The 20,186-nt window shown below is 53.3% G+C and overlaps 5 protein-coding genes across 5 annotated transcripts; 1 reads left to right on the top strand and 4 right to left on the bottom strand.

Annotated features, from left to right (window-relative positions):
* Positions 1-83: 83 nt before the first annotated feature.
* Positions 84-6,120, bottom strand: LKH1 (serine threonine protein kinase CMGC group). Its single transcript, XM_062893131.1, is given in 7 exon segments — positions 84-205; positions 216-1,369; positions 1,425-1,512; positions 1,568-2,027; positions 2,090-2,440; positions 2,503-2,584; positions 2,642-6,120. 6 exon segments carry the CDS (start codon positions 3,542-3,544, stop codon positions 1,157-1,159), a joined length of 2,097 nt encoding a protein of 698 aa, XP_062739030.1. The 5' UTR covers positions 3,545-6,120; the 3' UTR covers positions 84-205; positions 216-1,156.
* Positions 6,121-7,525: 1,405 nt separating this feature from the next.
* fsf1 (Sideroflexin FSF1) lies at positions 7,526-9,688 on the bottom strand. The gene is made up of 3 exons (XM_062893132.1): positions 9,268-9,688; positions 8,878-9,106; positions 7,526-8,826 (listed from the first exon to the last, which is right to left on the bottom strand). Exons 1-3 carry the CDS (start codon positions 9,369-9,371, stop codon positions 8,137-8,139), a joined length of 1,023 nt encoding a protein of 340 aa, XP_062739029.1. The 5' UTR covers positions 9,372-9,688; the 3' UTR covers positions 7,526-8,136.
* Positions 9,689-9,817: 129 nt separating this feature from the next.
* Positions 9,818-12,079, top strand: QC762_702790 (uncharacterized protein; the record flags this gene model as incomplete). The annotated part of the gene is made up of 3 exons (XM_062893133.1): positions 9,818-10,557; positions 10,628-11,143; positions 11,227-12,079. Exons 1-3 carry the CDS (start codon positions 10,157-10,159, stop codon positions 12,077-12,079), a joined length of 1,770 nt encoding a protein of 589 aa, XP_062739028.1. The 5' UTR covers positions 9,818-10,156.
* Positions 12,080-12,834: 755 nt separating this feature from the next.
* On the bottom strand, positions 12,835-14,556 carry QC762_702800 (uncharacterized protein; the record flags this gene model as incomplete). The annotated part of the gene is made up of 5 exons (XM_062893134.1): positions 12,835-13,717; positions 13,778-13,910; positions 13,970-14,125; positions 14,319-14,337; positions 14,539-14,556. The coding sequence occupies 5 exons, from the start codon at positions 14,554-14,556 to the stop codon at positions 13,135-13,137; spliced, it is 909 nt and encodes a 302-aa protein (XP_062739027.1). The 3' UTR covers positions 12,835-13,134.
* Positions 14,557-16,758: 2,202 nt separating this feature from the next.
* On the bottom strand, positions 16,759-19,956 carry QC762_702810 (uncharacterized protein; the record flags this gene model as incomplete). Its single annotated transcript, XM_062893135.1, has 3 exons — positions 18,001-19,956; positions 17,133-17,916; positions 16,759-17,087 (listed from the first exon to the last, which is right to left on the bottom strand). The coding sequence occupies exons 1-3, from the start codon at positions 18,157-18,159 to the stop codon at positions 16,759-16,761; spliced, it is 1,272 nt and encodes a 423-aa protein (XP_062739026.1). The 5' UTR covers positions 18,160-19,956.
* Between the last annotated feature and the right edge of the window lie 230 nt (positions 19,957-20,186).

Genomic DNA, 20,186 nt, shown 5'->3' with positions numbered 1-20,186 from the left:
CCAGCTAGAAGCAACAAGACCATCACCGCGAGCCCTTTCCCAAAAGGACTATGACAATACCCCCTGGCTCAATCAACAAAACCCCCTTATCTTCACAAAGGAACCCAGTCCATAGTCCTCTTTCTTCTGTCTTTATTCCAGACACACACTGACAACAATACACACACACACACACACACACACACACACACACACACACACACACACACACACAAAACAACCACCCCAATAAAACATTTGTCTGCTACCTATATAGCCACCCAACAAGACACCCATCCATGTTGCTGTTGCCTTGCCCATTATTCCCGACCAACCCTTCAGGCGTGGCAGTTGTATATGATAGATATCATATCGTTGGTGAATCGCACGCTTATGGGTTGAAGCAACGTATGTAGTAAGATGCCGAATAACGCTAAAAGCTCCATGATGTTAGCAAAGACTGAATCACAAAACACCAACAGAGGTGAGAGCGGGAGCAACGCACATTTAAAACCTCCATCAGATCCTAGATACATCCATAACGACCGCCGGTGCATAGTCGAGGGTATACTTTGTGTGAAATGAACCAAAACCAATCAAGCCTTTCTGACCGTGTTGCACTGCGGGGGACGACAGCACCGATATGAAATCACCATTTCAAGCAGAGCGAGCGGGCAAGCCTTCATCTGTCGCCAGCCACTATGATGTTGCAGGCACCCCATGAACACCCGTGAAACAAGTTCCCTCTATGAGATCCGAGCAGCACTCCAGTCCCTCCCGAACCTCAACACACATTATACCACACATCCCAGAAAAGAAAGGCCAATAAAACCATGCCAAAATGAACCAGCCTACGACTCCCCCAAAAACCCTCCCACCCCCAACACCAGTCTTCATATCTCATTTGCAGACCAAAAGGTGTGCAATCACCACCGCACAGTAAATGCGGACCAAAAACCCATAACCGTGGATGACGATACACCGAGCCATGGCACTTGCTGATGTATGCTGTATGTGCCCCGGTTTGACACGAGATGCTCGCCTCGGACGCTGAAATTATCACCTAGACTGCCCATCACTTGTCGTGACCTTCTTCGTTTCTTTCATGTCGACGTCCAGCGACAAATTGCTTAAAGCTTCTCCGGCGCAGCGTGGGTGGCTGCCTACGTTCTGCTCATCATGGCGCAATGGCCGAGAGTTCGTTGAGTCTCTGCTTTTCGGCGCGAATGCGAGCAGCCTCGGTTCCGTCGTCGGGGTAAGCGTGTTCCTGGAACCAGGGATGGCTAAGAGCCTCCTTGGCCGTTATCCGTTTGGCCGGATCATAGACAAAGATCTTTTGTAAAAGGGCCAAGAACTCTTTCAGGAACTTGTTGTTCGGCGGAATGATCTCCTGCAACAGGGTTAGCAGACTCGTCATAGATGGGTCCACGCAACAAAACACAAACCGGAAGTGTCTTCATTGCTCTGACAAATCTCTTCGACTGTCTTGTGGTATCTGCTGTCGGGTAATCAAGCTTGTTCCGCTTGAAGTACCTATTGTGCTGTCAGTTGTGCTGCTCCAGCGAAGAGCGTCTTCCGAGAATCTTACCTGGATGCTGGGTTGGTGCCATTGCGTGGCTGGCGGTTAACAGACTGGACAAGGTGAGTGTCGATATTGGCGTCCACCACCGCCTGCATCATGGCCAGATGCTCGAGGTTATCGTGTGTCTGGAAAAGGGCATCTCCGGTGAAGAACTCGACGAGAATGCATCCAATGCTCCAAATGTCGCAGGGGAAAGACCAGCCAAGACCAAGAATGATTTCGGGTGCACGGTAATGCCGAGTTGACACAACGGACGAGTGATATTCGTCCTGAAATGTTGCAGACCCAAAGTCAATCAACCGGATCTCGGTGTCCAACAATACTCTTCTTTGTGTGGCCTGGCGGGCAACATTGCTGCTCGAGGATGGAATCTTGCGGTTGTACGTGAACGTCTGGTACTCGTTATGACAAAGCAAGATATTCTCGGGCTTCAAATCCGTGTGGATCAAGTTGAGATCATGCAAGACTGCGAAAAGAAAGAGTCAGCAACACAAATCCCGTGGTGTTTGGCCAGAAAACGGTACGCACAGGCTACGCTGGTAAACAGCTGGCGGGCGAAGCTCTGAATCTGGCTGTTGGGAAAGGGAACGAAATTATTGCTCTTAAGAAAGTCGAACACGCTCTGACCCAACAGGTCCATAACGATGCAGATGTGGCCGCGGTAGTCGAAGCAGTCTCGGAGGTGAATGCACCTGTTGCGATTCTCCGGGTCGTTGGCCTTGAGCGTTTCCAGGACTCGGAGCTCAATCTTGCTGGCTTCGCGGTACTTTTGCACCGAGCGAATGATCTTGATGGCGACCAACTTCCCTGGACGCTGCCTGTCCTTGGCTTGGACGACTTTGCCGAACGTGCCTTGTCCAAGCAGCTTGACCATTTGATCTGTTTCAGACTCGCGTCAACAGGATGCCCGAGGCGTTCATCATAATTGAGCAACAACTTACATCGCTCAGTCAAGGGATTGTCCGGCACAACAATGTAGTGACCTTCGTCATCGTCGACCCGCGAGGTCTGCATGTGCGGAGGCTAGCATTGGTGGTTAGTGTAGCTATTCACAATGGCACCATGATGGAAATGGCTCACATCAGTGATGATCTGGACCGGGACATCTCGGGACTTCTTGATGGGCTGCCGAGGAGGAATGTAGCTGGCAAAAGCATCTGTGACCAGAGCCTCGCGACGCTTCGCCTCGCTGTTCGTCTGCGCCCGGGTTCTTTTCCGCTTCTGGCCCTGGCTCGCCTGCTGCAACTCGTGGTCATACTGACCGTTTGATGAAAGTGAGCCAAGTGAGGTAGCGGCCGTGGTATGATTGGCAGAGTTGGTACGGCCACTTGACGTTGTCGATTTGCTTGGCGACCCATACTGGCGAGGAGTGTGGGTGTGTGATGCGATATGGTGAACAGGGTCGTAAGGCGCCGCATCAGTCTCTTTCCTCCTCCTCTTGGCCGGAGGGGCGACCGAAGCATCGGTCGGGCCGCTGGCATAGGAATGTCCGTTGGTCAGGTTCTTGGACGTTGCTGGCTCCTCCGGCTCGGGGGAGTCATCAATGACGATGATTTCGGTCGGCAGGCCATTTTTGTAGAAATCATTCCAATCGACATCTCTCTGTCTCTTTTTTGACAACGACGGCGGCGGGTTGGTCACCACTTGGGTTCGGCTTGACTGCGAGTTTGCCGGCATGGTTGAGTAGAGCGATTCCGAGCGATGGGAGGCCAAGTCGGCTGAGTCGTGTGGGTGGTGTCTCGATGGCTCCAGGGGCATCAGACTCGCTCCATTTGACACGGCGTGTGTCGCCGGGTGAGTGTTGTAGCCGGAGGTAGAGGGATAAACGAGACGGGAGGCAGGAGGAAGCACCGGGTTCGTAGAGCGGTAGGCAGAGGTATTTGGTTGTGGGAACGATTTATGCTGCTGGTGGTGGTGTGGGTAGTGAAAGTGACTGTGACTGTAGGGAGGGAGCGTCGCAGTTGCAGTAGTCGGAGTCGACATTGTCCTGCTTCGCTACTCTCTGCAAAGAGGGTGGCAGGATTGGGAAAATGGGAAGAGTGTGGGAGAGGACGAGGGCAGGAAGGTCCCGTATCGTGTCTGACCCGGGGAAGGTGGAGGCAGTCGGTGGTTAAGGTTTGACACCAAGTGAAAGGGTTGCGTCCCGAGCTGGGTGAATACCGGCGAGTGGTATTCCTAGCTGACGTCGGGGTTTTTGGCGAAGCCCTCGCGCGCTGGCTGGCCGTTGGGAGCCCCGTCACGGAGGTATCAGCATTCGACCGATTGACGACACGATAGAAATCAAGGCGGTTGGAGTGTCGAGTCTCGAGTCTCTCTCGTCGAAGGTGCTCAATGATGCTGGTGAGGAAGGAATGGAGAAGGTGGAAGCCGGAATTTGCACTGAAAGCAGGTTGGCGCGAAGATGGAGCGAGGGAAGGAAGCCCAAGCCCCGTTTGTCGCTGGTGTCTGCGCTGCGCTGCTTGGGTGTGTGCTGGGTGTGCTGGGTGTGGTGAATGGTGCTGGGTGTACGCTCGGCTGAGGGAACTCTCTCGCCCACTGGTGCTCGAGTGGTTGAGTGTCTTTGATAGGGTGTGGAAAAGGGGGACGTATATTTTTCGCCGCGGCCAAAGGACGGTTGATTGCCCTAGAATGTTTCGCTCAAGTGTTGGTGTCTTCGGCGAAGGGGAACGGGCGACTGGTGACTTTGGCGACCCTGTTTAGGTTTTCACCCGTTGGCTCCAGCAGACTCTCGGTCAAACCACACCTTGTCGATGTCAACACCGAACCAGCACCAGGAGCACAGGGCTGGAACCACCTTCACTTTTGCACAAAAGAGCCAATGACGAATATACCGCAGCAGCGCCCGTCGTCAACGTCCCAAAAACAACACAGCAACTTCAGATGGAAAATGGCCAAAAGCCCACCCTGCCATTGGGTACGTTCACATCTCGGCTTTGCCAAGCCTCGAGTTTCGCCTTCCACTCTTATTGAAACCTGACCTGACCATGCTTGGTCCCGCGCCACCAATGCCTGGCACAGTGTGGACCTCCCAAGTCTCGCACTTTCCTCTAGTGGTGTTTGCGACGCTGACATCAGACACAATGCGCTGATTCGTGTGCTCGTCTTTGACATTAGGCGGGGCTCTTCGAGGCTTCTTAGGTAGAAACACAGTGTGGTGGGACAGTGCGGATCCCTTCCACTTTTCAACATCATGAGATATGCCCATTGAAGCATCTCGAACCCTCCTCAGTTATGTGTCTGTAACCTTTTTATGTCTTGTAGCTGGCTGTCATCATCTCGTCGTGGAAGTGACTGTGAAAGAGCTATCAGTTATCCACCCATCCATCCATCTGTGCGTACGGTGGCTTTCGCTAGGATAATGGACAACCACATGTACGCCGCTCCGGAAGCACCTGGCATGGAGTGTTACATGCGCCAGCGCGGGTTCAGTCCCTCCTTCATTGATATTAATTAGCACCAGTCCCTCCTTCCCCTCTTGCTTTTCCAGTTGCTGTTCATTCTTTCTGTGTGTTTGTGTTTCCGTGGTTCTTTTAGGTCCGGCCAGGGCATTGCCTGGGGGCTGGCTGGCTGACTGACTGACTGACTGACTGACTGGCTGTTCCGGAATAAGAAGACAACAAGAGAAAACGAGCTGGACCTTTACATCATCCTCCCAGGATTAACGGATGGGTATCGGCCGTGGTCTGGGGGCGTGGTCTGTGCCTTTTGCAATCGGCCTACTTCGTTCATGTTGAAGCATTTCTTACGTTCAAGGCAGCTGCATATATATCGAAGGATTGGTTGGTGTTGAGACTCTGGGTCTCTGATCTTTCTCCACTCTGTTCCACAGTCGTGGACCTGATTTCCGAGTCATCAACCACGCGGCAGGGTGACAGACTTCCATTTCCCACCAGGTGTGGTGTTGATTCACCTCAGCTCCCAAGACGCAGCCCCCAGAGCGGGATCGAACAAGGACAATAACAACCTTCTTTATGGAGACGCGCCTGCTTGGGGCACCTTCGGCGATTTATTACAGCCTTCCACAGTGCCAGCAACCCTGTCCTACGGCAGCCAGCCCCGCCAATGATGAAAGAGAAATGTATAAGACGGGGGTATCGTCAGGTCTTCCTTGGGTGGCTTTCTGATTTTCCATTTGAATTTGCACAAGCCTCTGTATGGAAGAGGCTGGCCCTGACTGTCGTCTTGCAAGCTGTTCTCTCTGGCTATCGCGTAACTCAGCGCAGCATTCCATCCCAAGCCGAAAGGTATGGTTGCGCCTTGCAGCTTCGCGAGCGGCACGGGAGCGTGCTCTTTGCCTGGCGGTTGCGGAAAACGGAAGCCTCGGTGCGCGCTTGATGGCGGAGGAGGAGCCCTGCAGTGCTACCGAGTCCGTCTCGCACCAAACCTGACCGCCCAGCTTCCTCCTTTTTCTCAGCAATAAGTGTATGCTGTGCCTTTCTCACACTGGAAACCAGCATCCAAGAAGGGGGAAAAGGGCCAAGTGGTGATCAACAGTTTGTCTCCCACATTAACAAGAAACTGATAAAGGTGGGACGGGCCAAAAAGATCACATCCCCCTCCATGCACATGCAGAACCCCGGGATCTCTCTTCATCGGTATCTAGCGCGATCCCATATGTGTGCACACTGCAACGAGCAGGCGGGTTTTGTCGGGGAAACGCAATCAAACCACCCCCAACCACAGCCAACTTCTTTTCCTTCCAATGGGCAATGGTGGTTCTTCGTGCAACTTTTGCTAATACAGGACGGTAAGCACACACGCCAGGCCCAGATGGATCTACGCTGTGACCCGATGTCCGGCTGTCAGCGAAGGCAACCAGCCGGTTCTTGGCTTTTTCTTGTCGTGATATTCATGACGAGACTGTGAGAACAACCGAATTAGCTTACAGATTTCAAAACTCCCCGTTACTCTCTCCTTTACCCTTCAAGCCTTGTCTAGGCCCGGTTCTTTTTGCAACTCCAAGGTCGCCTTGGACAATATCAAGGGTCCACAAGATCCCGCTACACTTTGTGACGGGATGGTGTGGTGTGTGTGTGTGGGTGTGTGGGGTGGTCGCTGGCTGGTTGCCGTGGCTGCCCCGCAGTGGCCAAAATCCAAAAAAGATGACCCCTCTCTTTCGTCAGTGGACCAACAACTGGCAAGCAAGCACCACCAGGACTTCCCCAAGCCTGTTGCAATCCTCTCTTCTTTCTTCACTTTTTGGGGTTGTGGCTGCTGCATTGCAGGATGACTTCATCCTTATCTGCAGGAAGGAGAGCCTTGTTGAAGAAAGAAAGGAAACGAATCCGAACGGGCAGGTGGAAACGGTCTTTTACCGCTGTAGGGTTAGTGGGGGTGTGACCACCCATCATCATGAAAGACCGTCCTCCGCCCGGACTAAAACAATAACATCAACAAAATCTGCTCAAAGCAAGTGGTGGGGTAAAGGTTGGCTACCTAGGTGAGGGACATCTTACTACGGTGTAATACTTTGCCTTCATATCATTCACAAACACGGGGTGATGGATAAATTAAGGGCCCATAAACTACCCTAACCCAATTTATGCTTGGTATCTAACCCAGTACACCACCACCACAGCCCCCAAATCAACCATGGCACAGCAAAGTTTGCATAAAACCTTCATCAAATCCATATTTCGAAACGAAATGATTGACATGCTCACTTTCCTCCCAATTTGCTTTCAAGGCATCAGTCTGTGGTCTCAACTCACAAACCCTCCAAATCTAATGGTCTGACAAGCAGATCAAGTGAAAATGGGCACCGATCCCTCCTCATCTGAAACAGTCCAGTGATGTTTATATTTGGTCCCCAAGACTTGCCTGCGAAAAAAAGGAGCATTCACACTCCTTCACATGATCAATAACAGCCAAGCGTAAATATGAGATAAGATATGTGGGGTTAGGCTGCCTGCCTGGAGAGCCTTCTCACAACTCCTCATTTTCAGCGTGAAAATTCAACATGTATTTTCCCGCGTGTTTCGTCTATTCTCACAAATATCTGTTCTTGAAGGCGTGTTGAATATAGGCCAAGGCCAATGGATGTGTTTTTGAAGGTCTGGGGCTTTGAAATTTACACAAGTGTGGTTTCACTCACCATCTGCCGTGCAACAGTTCACGCACCACAACAGTAACAACAACAACTGTTTCACAGGCTCCACATACTGGGTTCAAGTTACCGTGACAAAAGTGGGACTTGCATCAGATTACACCCCTTGTTTTGTGAACGGATCTCATGTTGTTCACTGAGACGGGAGTCTTGGGTAGGGTATCTTCAGTTGGTGAGTGTCTTTACGCAAGACAATGTTTGAGATGCTCATGTCCCAGTGGACTCGGGGAATCCGAAGTGTTGGACCTGGTTGGATAAAGTTTGAGTGTTGGTTGGAGAAGGACTTGCTGGAAAACCGAACCCTCTGCCCGGATTATGGATCTTGGAGAAGGGGAATTAGACTTCAAGCTAACACTGACAACTGGCAACGCTCTCACGCCCAGGCAAACCTTCTTTTTTAAACCCTTCGCCCCCTCAGCCTCCAAAACACCATGCATCTTGATCCATTCGTTTATTTCCCTATATCTCCTCAAATACCCCTATTGAACTCCACCAACCCCCCCTCCCCACCCCGTCCATGAAACCTCTCCTCCAAACTATCCGCCCTAACCTTCTGCCTCTGCGGGAACGCCGCCAGCGCCAACGGCAAAACCGCATACGACGTCACCAAGATCAACCCCAAATTCAACGGCGTCGTCCACCTAGGGTTCTTCCTCAGCCACTCCGTCCTCTGGAACCTCACCAGCGCCAGCGCGGGGATGACCATGATCGGGGACGAATTCAGCACCCTGCTCACCGCCGTCTCCCCCACCGCCAACGTCGCCGCCTTTTGGCTCTTGCCCAGACTCTCCACCTCGGAGGGGGACTTGCCCTGGGCAGCAAACGCCTCCCTGGCCTTTTGAGACAGGACAGGGAAGACGTCGATGCCGGTGCGGATCTCCTCCCCGCGCATGAGGAAGACGTTGAGGGCACCGGCCGAGGCCACGGCGGCGAAGGGGACGAGGCGGCCGAGAATGAGGCGGGTGGAAGGGGTGATGGATTTCAGACGGGGGACGAGGGAGTTGAGGCCTACGGCTACGGAGCAGGAGGCGCCGACGGCGAGGAAGTAGGACTGGGCGATTTTGGACCAGGATAAGGGGGAGGATTTGTTGGAGTTGGAGTAGTTGATTGCTACGTTGAGGGACTGGTTGGCTACTTGCCAGGCGATGGTGCCGCGGTTCTGTATGGAGGTGAGTATGTAACCGGAAAGGGGGGGAGGTACAGGGCTTACACCAAGGCCAGGGGTCAACATGCCCGCTGTCACCACCAAGTTGGAGAGGACAAAGCATGACATGCGGAAGGGGAGGAAGACCGCCTCGCCTGTGTCTGGGTGCAGAGTCGAGTCGACAATCTTCTTGGCCTTCCAGAGGTCGGGGGTCATGTGTGGAATTTGCCCATTCTTGTAGGCGATGAGGAGGTTTTTGGCATCTGTAAGACCGGCACTGCCTACGAGGAGGGTCCTATTGACGGTCGCAGGTTAGTATATGCTGGCATGACATAAAAAGCAAGGCTGGTTGGTGATGTGGGATGGGCCGGCGGGTACAAGTCCCCTACTCACTCACACCTCACTCATCGACCTGGTAGGTTATGGTTATAAGACAGGTTGTCAGTTTGCTCTCACCTCGGATCTGTAATGCTCGCAGTATGCCTCACACGGCCCCAGTAGGTGCTAAGATCATACTGAGAGTCGGGAAGTGGCCGGACGCCTGGCAGAGACGAAGACATTGTGTGTATGTGTGACTCTTTTCGTAACCGTGAGAAGACAAGGGGTATCAACACCGCGTTTAAGCCGTAGCGGAGGTGATATCAACAACCACTTCAAAGAATAGCCAAACGCCTCAACGTAGAGATAATATCCAGCCCTATAGGAAAGAGGACTTTCAAGTAAAAACAAGGCGCAAAGTGCAGGGAAGCGGTGTGATACCCTCTTCTTCTCAACAGCCAAACACTTTCAACGAAGCTCAATTCCAGTCACTCTCGCTCTGGGCTCTTTCACAAAAAAAGATAAGGTGGAAACAGTCGGTCCCTGAAAAACAGCCTCCGACGTCGGTGGAGACAACCCCGACGATAGCGGGTAGCAGTGGGCTTGGGGGGCCAGACTCAGATTGCGGGGTCTGGATCGCCTGCCGCCCGCCCGCGGCTTAACTACAAGCCAGGGATGCGCGGTTTCACTCGGAACTTGCCCTCGCCCAGCTTCATCATTGATCAGACTTGCAACCTTGGTTTCCAAAAGCCATTGAATCATCGTTTTTTGTTGCCATTTGGTTGGCCCAGCATTCTGTTGTTTTAGTCAGAGCTTAAGCAGGAAGGGTTGTTAAGGCCGGCTATACTGGAGAAATAAAGAAAAAGAATTGAGAAAAAGCATTGGCGACGGAAACAAACACAAACATACATCCCATCATGGTCTAGAGTAGTCCAGTTACTCTTGCCCTATACACTACCTTTTTGGCCCGCCGACCATCGATATAACCTCAGCGGGGTTATATCACCCTACCACACACACACACACAATGACGCTCGGCACAATACCCCGGCGCATCCTCCAGCGCCTGCCCTTCTCGAGCTCGACGACGCCGCTGCAGGCGCTGACGTACCTCCTCGGGATATCCCTCTTTAGCATCTCGTTCCTCGTCTTCCTCAACAGCAGCTTGTCCTTTGTGATTACCGATTTGATAGGCGTGAAGGAAGGAGTGGGGGATATCGTAGGGACGTTGGGGTTTGTCGATGAGCTCGTCGCGCTGGTGGCTTGCCCGATTTGGGGGTTGGTGTCGGATAGAGCTGGTGTGAGATATGTAGCTGTTGCTGGGTATGCTGTCATTGGTCTTGCGCTGTTCCTGTTTGTGCAGGCGCGCAATGTGTATCCTCAGTTGTTGTTGGCGAGGATATTCTTTGCTGTCGGGGCGACGGCTGCGTAAGTGGTGTTCCTTGGGAGGCTTGGTTCTAGGTGGGAAATATGGTGTGCTGACGTGTGAGCTATACAGGGCTACCATGGTTACTGCTATTCTTCCCTCCTTGACCGATGAGACTGGTCCCGTGGCCGAGAATGTGCGCAAACCCTCCACAAGAGGGAGAGCGAGAACAAGCGTTGCGTTGTCTGTCGATTCGGAAGTGACTATCACTCCTGAGACGTTTCGCAATACCAGCTCCAACTATGCCTCCTCGACAGAAGACACCGCGGTGGAAGGAGACGAGGGAAAGAAACAAGGAAAGCCATCAGCGCTCGCCGGCTTCGTTGGGCTGTTCACCGGCTGCGGTGCCCTGGTAGCTCTCAGTTTGTTCCTCCCACTCCCCGCTCGGTTTGGCAAAATCGAGGGCGTCACCACCGGCCTGGCCGTCCAATATAGCTACTATACCGTTGGCGTGGTCTCCTTTCTGGTCGCCATCTTTGTCTTTTTTGGTCTGCGCAAGATCAAAGGTGAAGAAGGCAAGGGCTGGCGAATGTTGTTTGGTCTCCGGGGCTCAACCCCCAAGGCGCTGCCTCAGCCCACCCCCGAAGCGTATGAACCCCCCTTTTCTCCCTGTTCTTATGCCCATCACTAACCCAACCCCAGAAAGCAATCCCCTACCACCACCTCCTCAGAGACTCCATCCTCCTCGCCCTCGGCGACAGCGACATATGCCTAGGCTACCTAGGCGGCTTCGTCGCCCGCGCCTCCACCGTCGCCATATCCCTCTTCATCCCTCTCTACATCAACGCCTTCTTCATGCGCCACGGCTACTGCCAGGGCTCCCCCAACGATCCCTCCCCGGAACTGAAAAAAGAGTGCCGCCAGGCGTACATCCTCTCTGCCATCCTAACCGGAGTCGCCCAGCTGATGGGTTTGATTTGCGCCCCTCTCTTTGGGTATCTCAGTCATAAACCCCACCATAGGGTCAACTGGCCTATTGTCATTGCTACCTTGTTCGGTATAATAGGGTACATGAGCTTCCCGTCTCTTGCGAGCCCGGAGTTTAAAGATGTCGACTCCCGCGGTGGGAAACCGGTTGTTTTTCTGCTTGTGGCCCTGATGGGAATAAGCCAGATTGGCGCGATTGTTTGTTCGCTTGGCTCGTTGGGGAAGGGGGTGTTGAAGACGGATATTGTTAATGTTTTGGCTGTGCCGGGAAGTGATGGGGGGGAGACGCTTATCGAGAGTGCCGATGGGGAGGGGGACACGGCGCCGCTTTTGGAAAATGAGGATGTCGTGCCGGAGGATACGGTGTCGAGGGTTAGGCTGAAGGGGTCGGTGGCGGGGGTGTATAGCTGGTGCGGGGGGTTGGCGATATTGCTGTTGACGAAGCTGGGGGGGTGGTTGTTTGATGCTTGGTGGGAGGGGGCGCCGTTTTATCTGATGGGGGGGTTTAATGCTTTGTTGTTGGTGGCGGCGGTGGGGGTTGATGTTGGGAGGGGGTGGAAGAGGAGGAGGAGGAGTAGAAGGGTCATGTTGGATTAGCCGCTGTTTGTCAAGATAGAATGGAGAGGAGGTTGCAAAGAGGTGGTGTGTGGGTTGGGGTGTGTATCGGTTGTTTTAACCAAGTTGGTTGGGCTGTGACGATTTGCTGGTTACAAGAGGAAAACATGGTTTAGGAGTTGGGGTCTTGAGGGTTGAAACTTGGGCATTGAATATAAGTTCATGGGGCTGTTATCTCAGCTCATGATGATGATGACAAGACTTCCGTCCCCAAACACATTGTGAGATTGTGAGCAATGACCCGAGGATAGTTTGGTAAGCTGTAATGAACTACCACCCCCGTCTCACTTCACAATTGGTTGTAACTGCGTTACAGGTATTGGAATATGCAGCTCAAGCCGTTCGTTCTGTCTGTATTGGGACCAGGTCAAAGACAACAAGACCAAAAGAGTGCTGGCGAGCTCTTGCGAGGGAGAAGACTACGGCCGCTGAACTGAACCAACAGACTGAACTCATCTTCGCAGAGATGACTAACAGTACCCGTTCATCTCATCACGTTGCTCATAGAACAAGCAGAAAAATCCTGCATCCAACACAGCCAAACTCCAACGTTCATTTCACCCTCATCTTCTACCAGTACACACCCAAGCAGACTATATATATCAAACTAGCCCTCACCTCCACGCCCAACCTCCCAGGATACACACGACAACCGACCGAGATACGTATAGAGGACACTATCAAGCAGAAGAGCAAAGCAACGAGACACTATGATAATAATGATCATGTGAAGAAGAGGGAAAATAAAATCGTTTTAGACACTTTTGCTAGCCCTTTTTTTTTCTCTTTCCGCAACCTGGAGGGGACCCGGTTGCGCCGAAAGAAAAACATCAAACGCAACCAAAGCCTACAAAAACAGCCATCAAACAGTGCCCCACCCCCTTTTCCCATTCAGTTGAGTAACCGCCCCGTCCAGATTGCCGTTATGTGGTGATGTATTTCGTAGTGCGGACCAGAGAAAATGGAGTCATAAGATCAAAACCGACGTGTCTGATCTTAACATCAAGGATAGATGATTTCCGAGATGAGGAAGCATTTTAGTTGCCGCCGAGGCTGGGGAAAGCGTTCTCATCGTTAATGGAAACGGGAGCAGCCTGAGAGGCACCGCCACGGGGAGCACCGCGGGGAGCAGCGCCGCCACGGGGGCCACCACGGCCACGGGCACCACCACGGGGACCATCACCACGACCACCGCGAGCACCACCACGGGGAGCGCCATCACGGGCACCACCACGGCCGCCACGGCCACCGGTGCGCTCGGGTTCGACATAGCGGTTCTCAATCTCGACGAACTGCTTCTGCTTGCGCTCACGAGTGCGCTCCTTCTTGCCACCGCTGGCGGTGACGTAGTCCTCGTCGGTCTTCTTGGCGACGACCATGCCCTCGGGCTTCTCGGCCTTGACCTCACGGGGCTTGAGAGCCTCGAACTTGGGCTTCTCCTTGTAGTAGTCCTCGAGGGTCTTCACAACGGGCTCGGGCTCCTGCTCCTCAGCGGGGGCAGCGGCCTCATCCTCCTTCTTCTCGACGGTGGCATCGGCCTCGCCAGCCTTCTCGTCGTTGAGGGCCTTCTCACCATCCTCACCGCCCCAAGCCTGCTCGGCGGTCTTAGCGGAGCCACCACTAGAAACCTGTTAGTATCATGTCCCGTATCTGAGTGTCGGGGGCCGAGCCAAAACATACTGAGGAGCGGCCTTGTGGGGGTGACGATCACCCTCGGGGCGCTTGCCACGGAAGCCACCACGACGTCCGCCACGGACCTCATCGGTGGGCTTACCGCGGTTGGAATCGCGGCCGGCGTTACGGTCCCGGAAAGCTGTTGGAAACAAGGTCAATAAAAGGCCAATATCTGAAGACATCGGAACAGCTACACACCAGCCTCGTTGCCAGTAGCGGCGTTGCGGCGGTTGCCACCAGCGGGGGCAGGGCCCTTGGAGGGAGCTACGCCATCGGTGTTGCGCTTGGCAGTGTGTGTCGATGTCTTTTCAACAGTCTTGACGGGAGGAGGGATAGGAGGCTCCTCGTCATTGCCTATATCGTTGACAGCCAGTCAGTCACTGCCCATCGTCTGCCAAACAAAAAAAAAAAATAGTCCCTGCTCAAGCTCAAGCTCGAAGCTCATCCCATCCGTTCCCGAGGGCTCCGAAGGGCCAAGGTGCTCGAGGTTCGTTTCGGGTGGCGAGAACTCGCGGGGAAGGAGAGAGGTATAGCAAGGGAGACCAACCGAGAATGGCGAAAAGGTTCTGTTTGAAGCCCAACGAGTCAGCAATCTCAATTCGACATAATAAGTGGGCGACGTCTTCTGTCCCCCTCCATGAGCGGGGGAGGAGAAGGGACAGCAAAGTGACTCGAGGTGACCTCCAACCACCAGCGATTGCAGGCTCTCGCGGCAAGGAAAAGAACCGGAATGGACAGCGACAGGAGGGAAGGTATTTTCGACTCACCTTAGAGGCGACCGACATCTTGCCGCCGAGGTTTTATCGCCTACTCAAGGCGTTGTGATATGGTCCGACCAAAAGGCTCCGTAGCGGAGGAAGAGGGGACAGAGGTTTGGTGGTGAGAAAAATTCCTCGGAGGTGTAGTAGAGAGGCAAGCGCCTAGCAGGACATGCCCTGTTTTCAACTGCGCCGGATTGTTGCGGTGCTTTTCCACGGCAAATGGGACCCGTCGTTTCGTTACAAAAACAACTGGGGGGTGGTCGGTAGGTGGGCTGTCGGGCTGGTGAAAGATTTTGGTGCTCAAAAGCCCACCAAATGCCCACCAGGCAGGAGGGGGAGCTGCCGCACGGACCGCCGAGTGGCCCGCCGCACACTCTGAGTGTTTTTCCTTTTTGGAAAATTCAGTGCGCTTTTCGTTTATTGCGGTTAGGGCTTCCCGTTCCGCTCCTTTTTCCTGGCCTTTGCTCTGCAGCAGACTGCGCGCCCAGCGCCCAGGCAGGGCAGCGCTGCTTTCTGTTGCTGCCGCCGGGTGCTGGCTGCTCGCTGCAACCGTTGTGATCCCCGCAGGAAATCATCACAAAGGGAACGCCCCGTTCGCATAAAGAAACATGTCCGCCCAGCCACTGCTCTGCTCCAGTATGGTGGCTTGTGGCGTTGAGTTTCAATCTCGTTGTAATAGTTCCGTTGCAGATTTTGAGTTTGACTTCCTGTCTCCAGCCACTGGTCTGGTGGCATGAGCTCAATAATACTGCAGCTGGAAGCTTTCTCATAGACATACCGCGTTCTTAGTTCCCTTCAGCTTCGTACCTGAGTGAAATAATACTCTCTGTAACAAGACGTGTCTGAGATCAACAACAGACTCAAGCATTGAGTCCTGACAAAACTTGTGCTAACTTCTTTTCATCATTATATATCTTACTCTGGCTATGTACGCAGCCTGCACCCTTTACTAAAGAGCCCAAGTTGGTGGGATAGGAATGAAACGGATTCGAAACGAGGAGAGTTGAGGGACCTACCTCCAACCCCGTGTCATCCATCCAGCGGCAAGAGAGAAGAAGTTTGTAAATACATAAGATGTGTGGCAGCCTCCCTCTGAACTTTTGACCCTTATGTTCTGCTTGCTTGTAAAAGTCCTTCAAGAACAAACACTCGCTTTTTTGATCAGAAAGGTCACACCTGAAACAAGAAACAGAGAAGAGTGGAAACCAAAAAAACTATCACACATGAAGCAACATGACACATGGAATAAGAAACATGGCCAAGAGGAAAATGCTGAAGAGGGGTTGAGTGAGGTGAATTGTAAAAAAAAACGGACCGACGGACGACACGGGGCCTTCATCCCCAAGCCATACCTTCCCTCCGTGAAAAGGGCCACAGATTCGAGGCAACTATGAAAGATAATCCCGACATATGCCATACGAGTATGACACACCCCGAAAGCTCCCTCACGAGCAGCCCAAGCCTATGCTTCCCTCTCCTCGCGCGGACCACCACCCAGTCCTTCTTTCCTACCGCGACTGTCGTAGTAAGCCGCGGACCCATTAAGTAGCTGTTATGTCGTCCATGTCGTATGTCGTATATCCTAATCCGTACCAATATCCCTTCCTATATGCACCTCATAAAGAGCAAAACTTTTTTTTTTCATGAACCAGAAAAAAGAGATTCAGGCGTCCTCAAAAATTCGACGCCGAACAGATGTGCTGATAAAAACAAATGGTGTCGCCCGCCGTCCTGGGTATAGTTATTTTTTTTTCTCCGAAATATGCGAGTATGATGTTGATGTGTGATTTTCTGAAACCGAATGCACCCAGAACCGGCAGTAATACTTTTTGAAACAATAATGAGAAATCCGAAAAGAAAACAAACACGTCGTCGGTCATTCGGCGGCTCAGATATCGTGTTCCTGAACCGGGATGAATGGCTGGTGTCTCGAAAAATGTCGTTCCGCTGTTCAATGCAATGATTCCGGGGTATCGTAAAAAACGCGCTTTGCCGTAATAGCCTCTTGTTGGGCCTGTGCCGATGTGAACTGGTCCGAACCATCTGAAAGTTTCCATCTCTCCTTCTTTTTCCTTCTCTGACCGACTTTAGCCATAAAAAATACCTCCTCAGCGATAGCTTGGTCCTCCACAGGAGAACACCGCCAGAGCGGAGTCTTGAGGCATGGGCTGAGCCATGACCTGTGAACTCTCTCCAACGTACCACTGTCACCTGAGGAGTCCGCGACTACCGCATGTTGCTGGTGTCAAACGAAAACTGAGTGGGGAAAGCCATGCTGGCACTGAGTCCGAAGGGATCAAAGTCATAACCAGGGTCGAGCAGCTGCGTCATCGATGGATATGCCGACTGCTGGGTGTGAGCAGGGCTGTCGATCGGCGACTGGCCGGCAATGACCTGGGTCCCAGGGGGGCCCGTCGTGACTGGCGATGATAGCGACATGGGCTGTGGCTCACCAGTGTAGGGCTGACCAGGATAGGGTCCAGGGCCGCCGTTGGGCGTGTCAGGACCCTCCTGGCCTTCATCCATCATGTCGGCTGCAGCATCATATTCCTGTTCTGTATTCAAATATTAAAACCTAGGACGACAGAGTTCTATAGGACGAAGAGGGGACAAAGAAAAGAGATGGGACAACTTGCCGAGCTGCTCAATATGATTCTGGAACGATGGCGTAGGGTAGAAAGCGGCGGGACTCTGCGTCACATTCTGTCTCGCATGGTTCGTGGGCTGATGGATTCCGGGTATTTGCATTTGGCGAGGTCCTGGCAAACCATGAATCGGGGCCAGATGAGGAGGCGGAGGTGCCTTCATACCATTGACTGACGCCATCGAGGGCCGAACAGAGCCGTTCATGTGGTCAGAGGTTGCTGGTGAGGCAGCATGCTGAGACCCAAACGAGGTTGTCGCCGTGGGCGAGGCCGAGTGGGACGAGGGCGTGTGTCGACTCTTGGGCGACAGTGCCGAGACGTGAGAGTGAACCGGAGGTGGCAGCGGCGAGATGGCTCCCGGCTCCAGCTTCGGGGCGATGCTGGAGTTGGACCGGCGAGCATGGTGGCGGTTCAGGATAGCACGTTGGATCGGAGGCGGCTGAACCAGGTTCTGGGGCATGTGAGTCGGCCCAAGATTCGGACTGCCAGTTTTAGCACGCAGCTCCGCTTGCACGTCAATACCCTTTTCCAGCAGAATCCGCTCAAGAAGCGAGTTCTTGTAGCGCAACATCAGGCACTCGTCGGCAGCATGGCGATGGGCAGCCTGGAGGTTAGCCAGATTTTGCTCATGGGTGCGGATGGCCTCCTCGAGCTGCTTGATGTACTCGGTTCTGCGCTCACGAAAAGCAGCCTGGGCCTGACGGTTCCTCTGCTTTCTCTCCTCAGATGTCGCATAGATCTACTTTGCCGGTTAGTACACGTTTGTCATGAGATCAGACGTGACCCACAGCACATGGCGATGTGGGCACAAAAGAGTACGTACAGGTTTGCGACCCCCTTTTCGCTTGGGCTGTTGGTTCTCGGCTTGGGCCGGGGCGTTGTTTGGAGGCGCCTCTCCTTCTGGGCTGGACGCCATGGACTCTACTTCACTGTGGTCGTCTTTGGGTGGATCTTTCTTGTCGACAGACATCTTATCGGACATATCCTTGCTGTCCGGTTCGTGGCTAAGGCAGATAACAGAGGCGTTAGACTTTACTTGGCTCTTCTCCAAAAAGCTTGTCGTCGATAGGGGTGGTGCCGTGCCGCACTGACAGCTCGGTAGGCGTCGGCCAAGGTATCTCGACGAGGCAGGAGATATCAGACAGATGATAAAGAGGTAGTATGTACCTGATTTTGGGCGGGGGCGAAGCAGCAGCAGTAGGGCGCTATGCTGCAGCGGGAATGCCAGGCGATGCACACCTAAGCTCTGTTGGAGTTTTTGGTGGTGGGATGACAGCAGTGACAGTTCGACAAAAGCCGGGGAAGGGCGCCAATCAGTGCGTCATCTGGAATAAACGGTTTGCGGGATCCGGCAGGTTGGGACCGGGTGTTGTTCGTTCGTTTCAACGGGGGGGATTTGGTATCGGTGGTATCTGTCCCAGCGATAAGGTAAGGCTGAGTGAGGTGTTGGATTCCCCAGATTTTCGTGTGTCAAAACCAAGATTGTCGAGGGAGATTCCGGGAGGGTCAGAGATAAGCAGAAGGTCGTTGACAGGTTGGGTATGTGTCAAGAAAAGAGCAGAATGGAGGGTTTTATGTAATGTTAATGCCGGTGGTGGTGGGAGGGGTCCGCAGACCGCCGCTAGGACTCTGGGCCTGCACGGAGACAAATAGCCAGGTGCTTCCACCCAGCCCCGACCTCCGTTCTGGGTTGAACCAGGTCACGCTGCGTTTCTGTCGTTGGACCAAGACCACGCCGTGACTAGATTGGCTGCCGTCACTCACACGCTGACGCCTGCGTTTTGCGATTTGTTCCTGATCCTGATCCGGCTCCGAATTCTTGACAACTCGTGTTTGTTTCTCGGCCGTGCTGGTTGTCGGGGGTGCTGGCACTGGCACCAGCTTTTATTCTTTTTGGTGTCTTTCCAGGTTGTTGTCCGACTTCCGGCTCCTCGCTCGCTTCACACCCCTCTTCGCACAACGGAACTTGCTCGATCAGCCGATGGGCCGTCCAGTATCCACTCTGAATCCGCTCAAGACTCAAGCCTTGGAAACGTCAACAGAAGAAGACACCGATTTGGTCGACCTGCAGCTGGAGCCTCGGGACGGAACTTGAACTTGTTGGAGAAGGATGAGCTGGCTGTCGTTGGGCTTTCTGCTGATGTATGGAGATGGGAGTTGTCCCCGTGGGCCTTGATGGGATCTCAAAGACAGGATCCTATTCGTTGGGGGACAAGTGAAGTCTCAACAAGAGTTGCTAGGTTCCCGGCCCGGCGGGTGCGGTGAAGACAATCGACAGACAAGCTTCTGGGCCCTGGAGAGATGGCGGCTAAGTAGCAGACGATGCCACGAGGAACAAAGCCGGGATGGACTGCTTTGGGAGCTCTTGGGATCTCTTGGTTCAGAGCTGTTTAAGAGGTTGTAAGAGGGGTTGTCCCTAAAGCAATGGAGGCGATGTCCTGGTCTCTTGTTTTGAGCCCTTGGAGGATGGTTCCTGGTTGGCTAGCTGTCTTGAGTCTGGATAAACAGTCGATTCAATCAGTCTTGTTCAATTGTCGTCAGAGGCTCAACTGTGAGCTTGAGTTGAGAGAGAGGAGGGTTGTTCGTTCTGCTCTGAACTCTCTTCCGGCTGGGTGGCACACCCTGTTATAAGTGACTAATGGAAACCAGGTACTTCGGCCACAAGTCACTCGACTCCCTGCTCTGTTGGAACGCAACCTGTTGCGCAGCAAGTGACAGAAAGAGCTGGCTCTCATTTCAGAACCCTTACAGGGTGCTCGGACCACTGTCCGCCAGCTGTCATCTGAGATTTGACAGGCGACCCTTTCTGTCAGCGACCACCATCGTTCGTTAGTCTGCGACGGGAACATGGCTTTTCCCCTCACAGCGGTCCTGCATGCACCTGGTCAACCGGGCAATAACAGGTCAAAGTTCCCCCCTTTCTCAGAGTTTCGAGTTTTCAGCGTTTACCAGCGTTTCTCTTCAGCGTTTTGCCCTCTCTTTTGCCTTTTTGGAAACTCTGGAATGACT

Source organism: Podospora pseudocomata, chromosome 7 (assembly GCF_035222375.1).
Source record: "Podospora pseudocomata strain CBS 415.72m chromosome 7, whole genome shotgun sequence".
In the NCBI taxonomy this organism is placed as follows: domain Eukaryota; kingdom Fungi; phylum Ascomycota; class Sordariomycetes; order Sordariales; family Podosporaceae; genus Podospora; species Podospora pseudocomata.
Note: the sequence above shows the minus strand (reverse complement) of the source record. Positions and strands in the feature narration are given on the sequence as shown.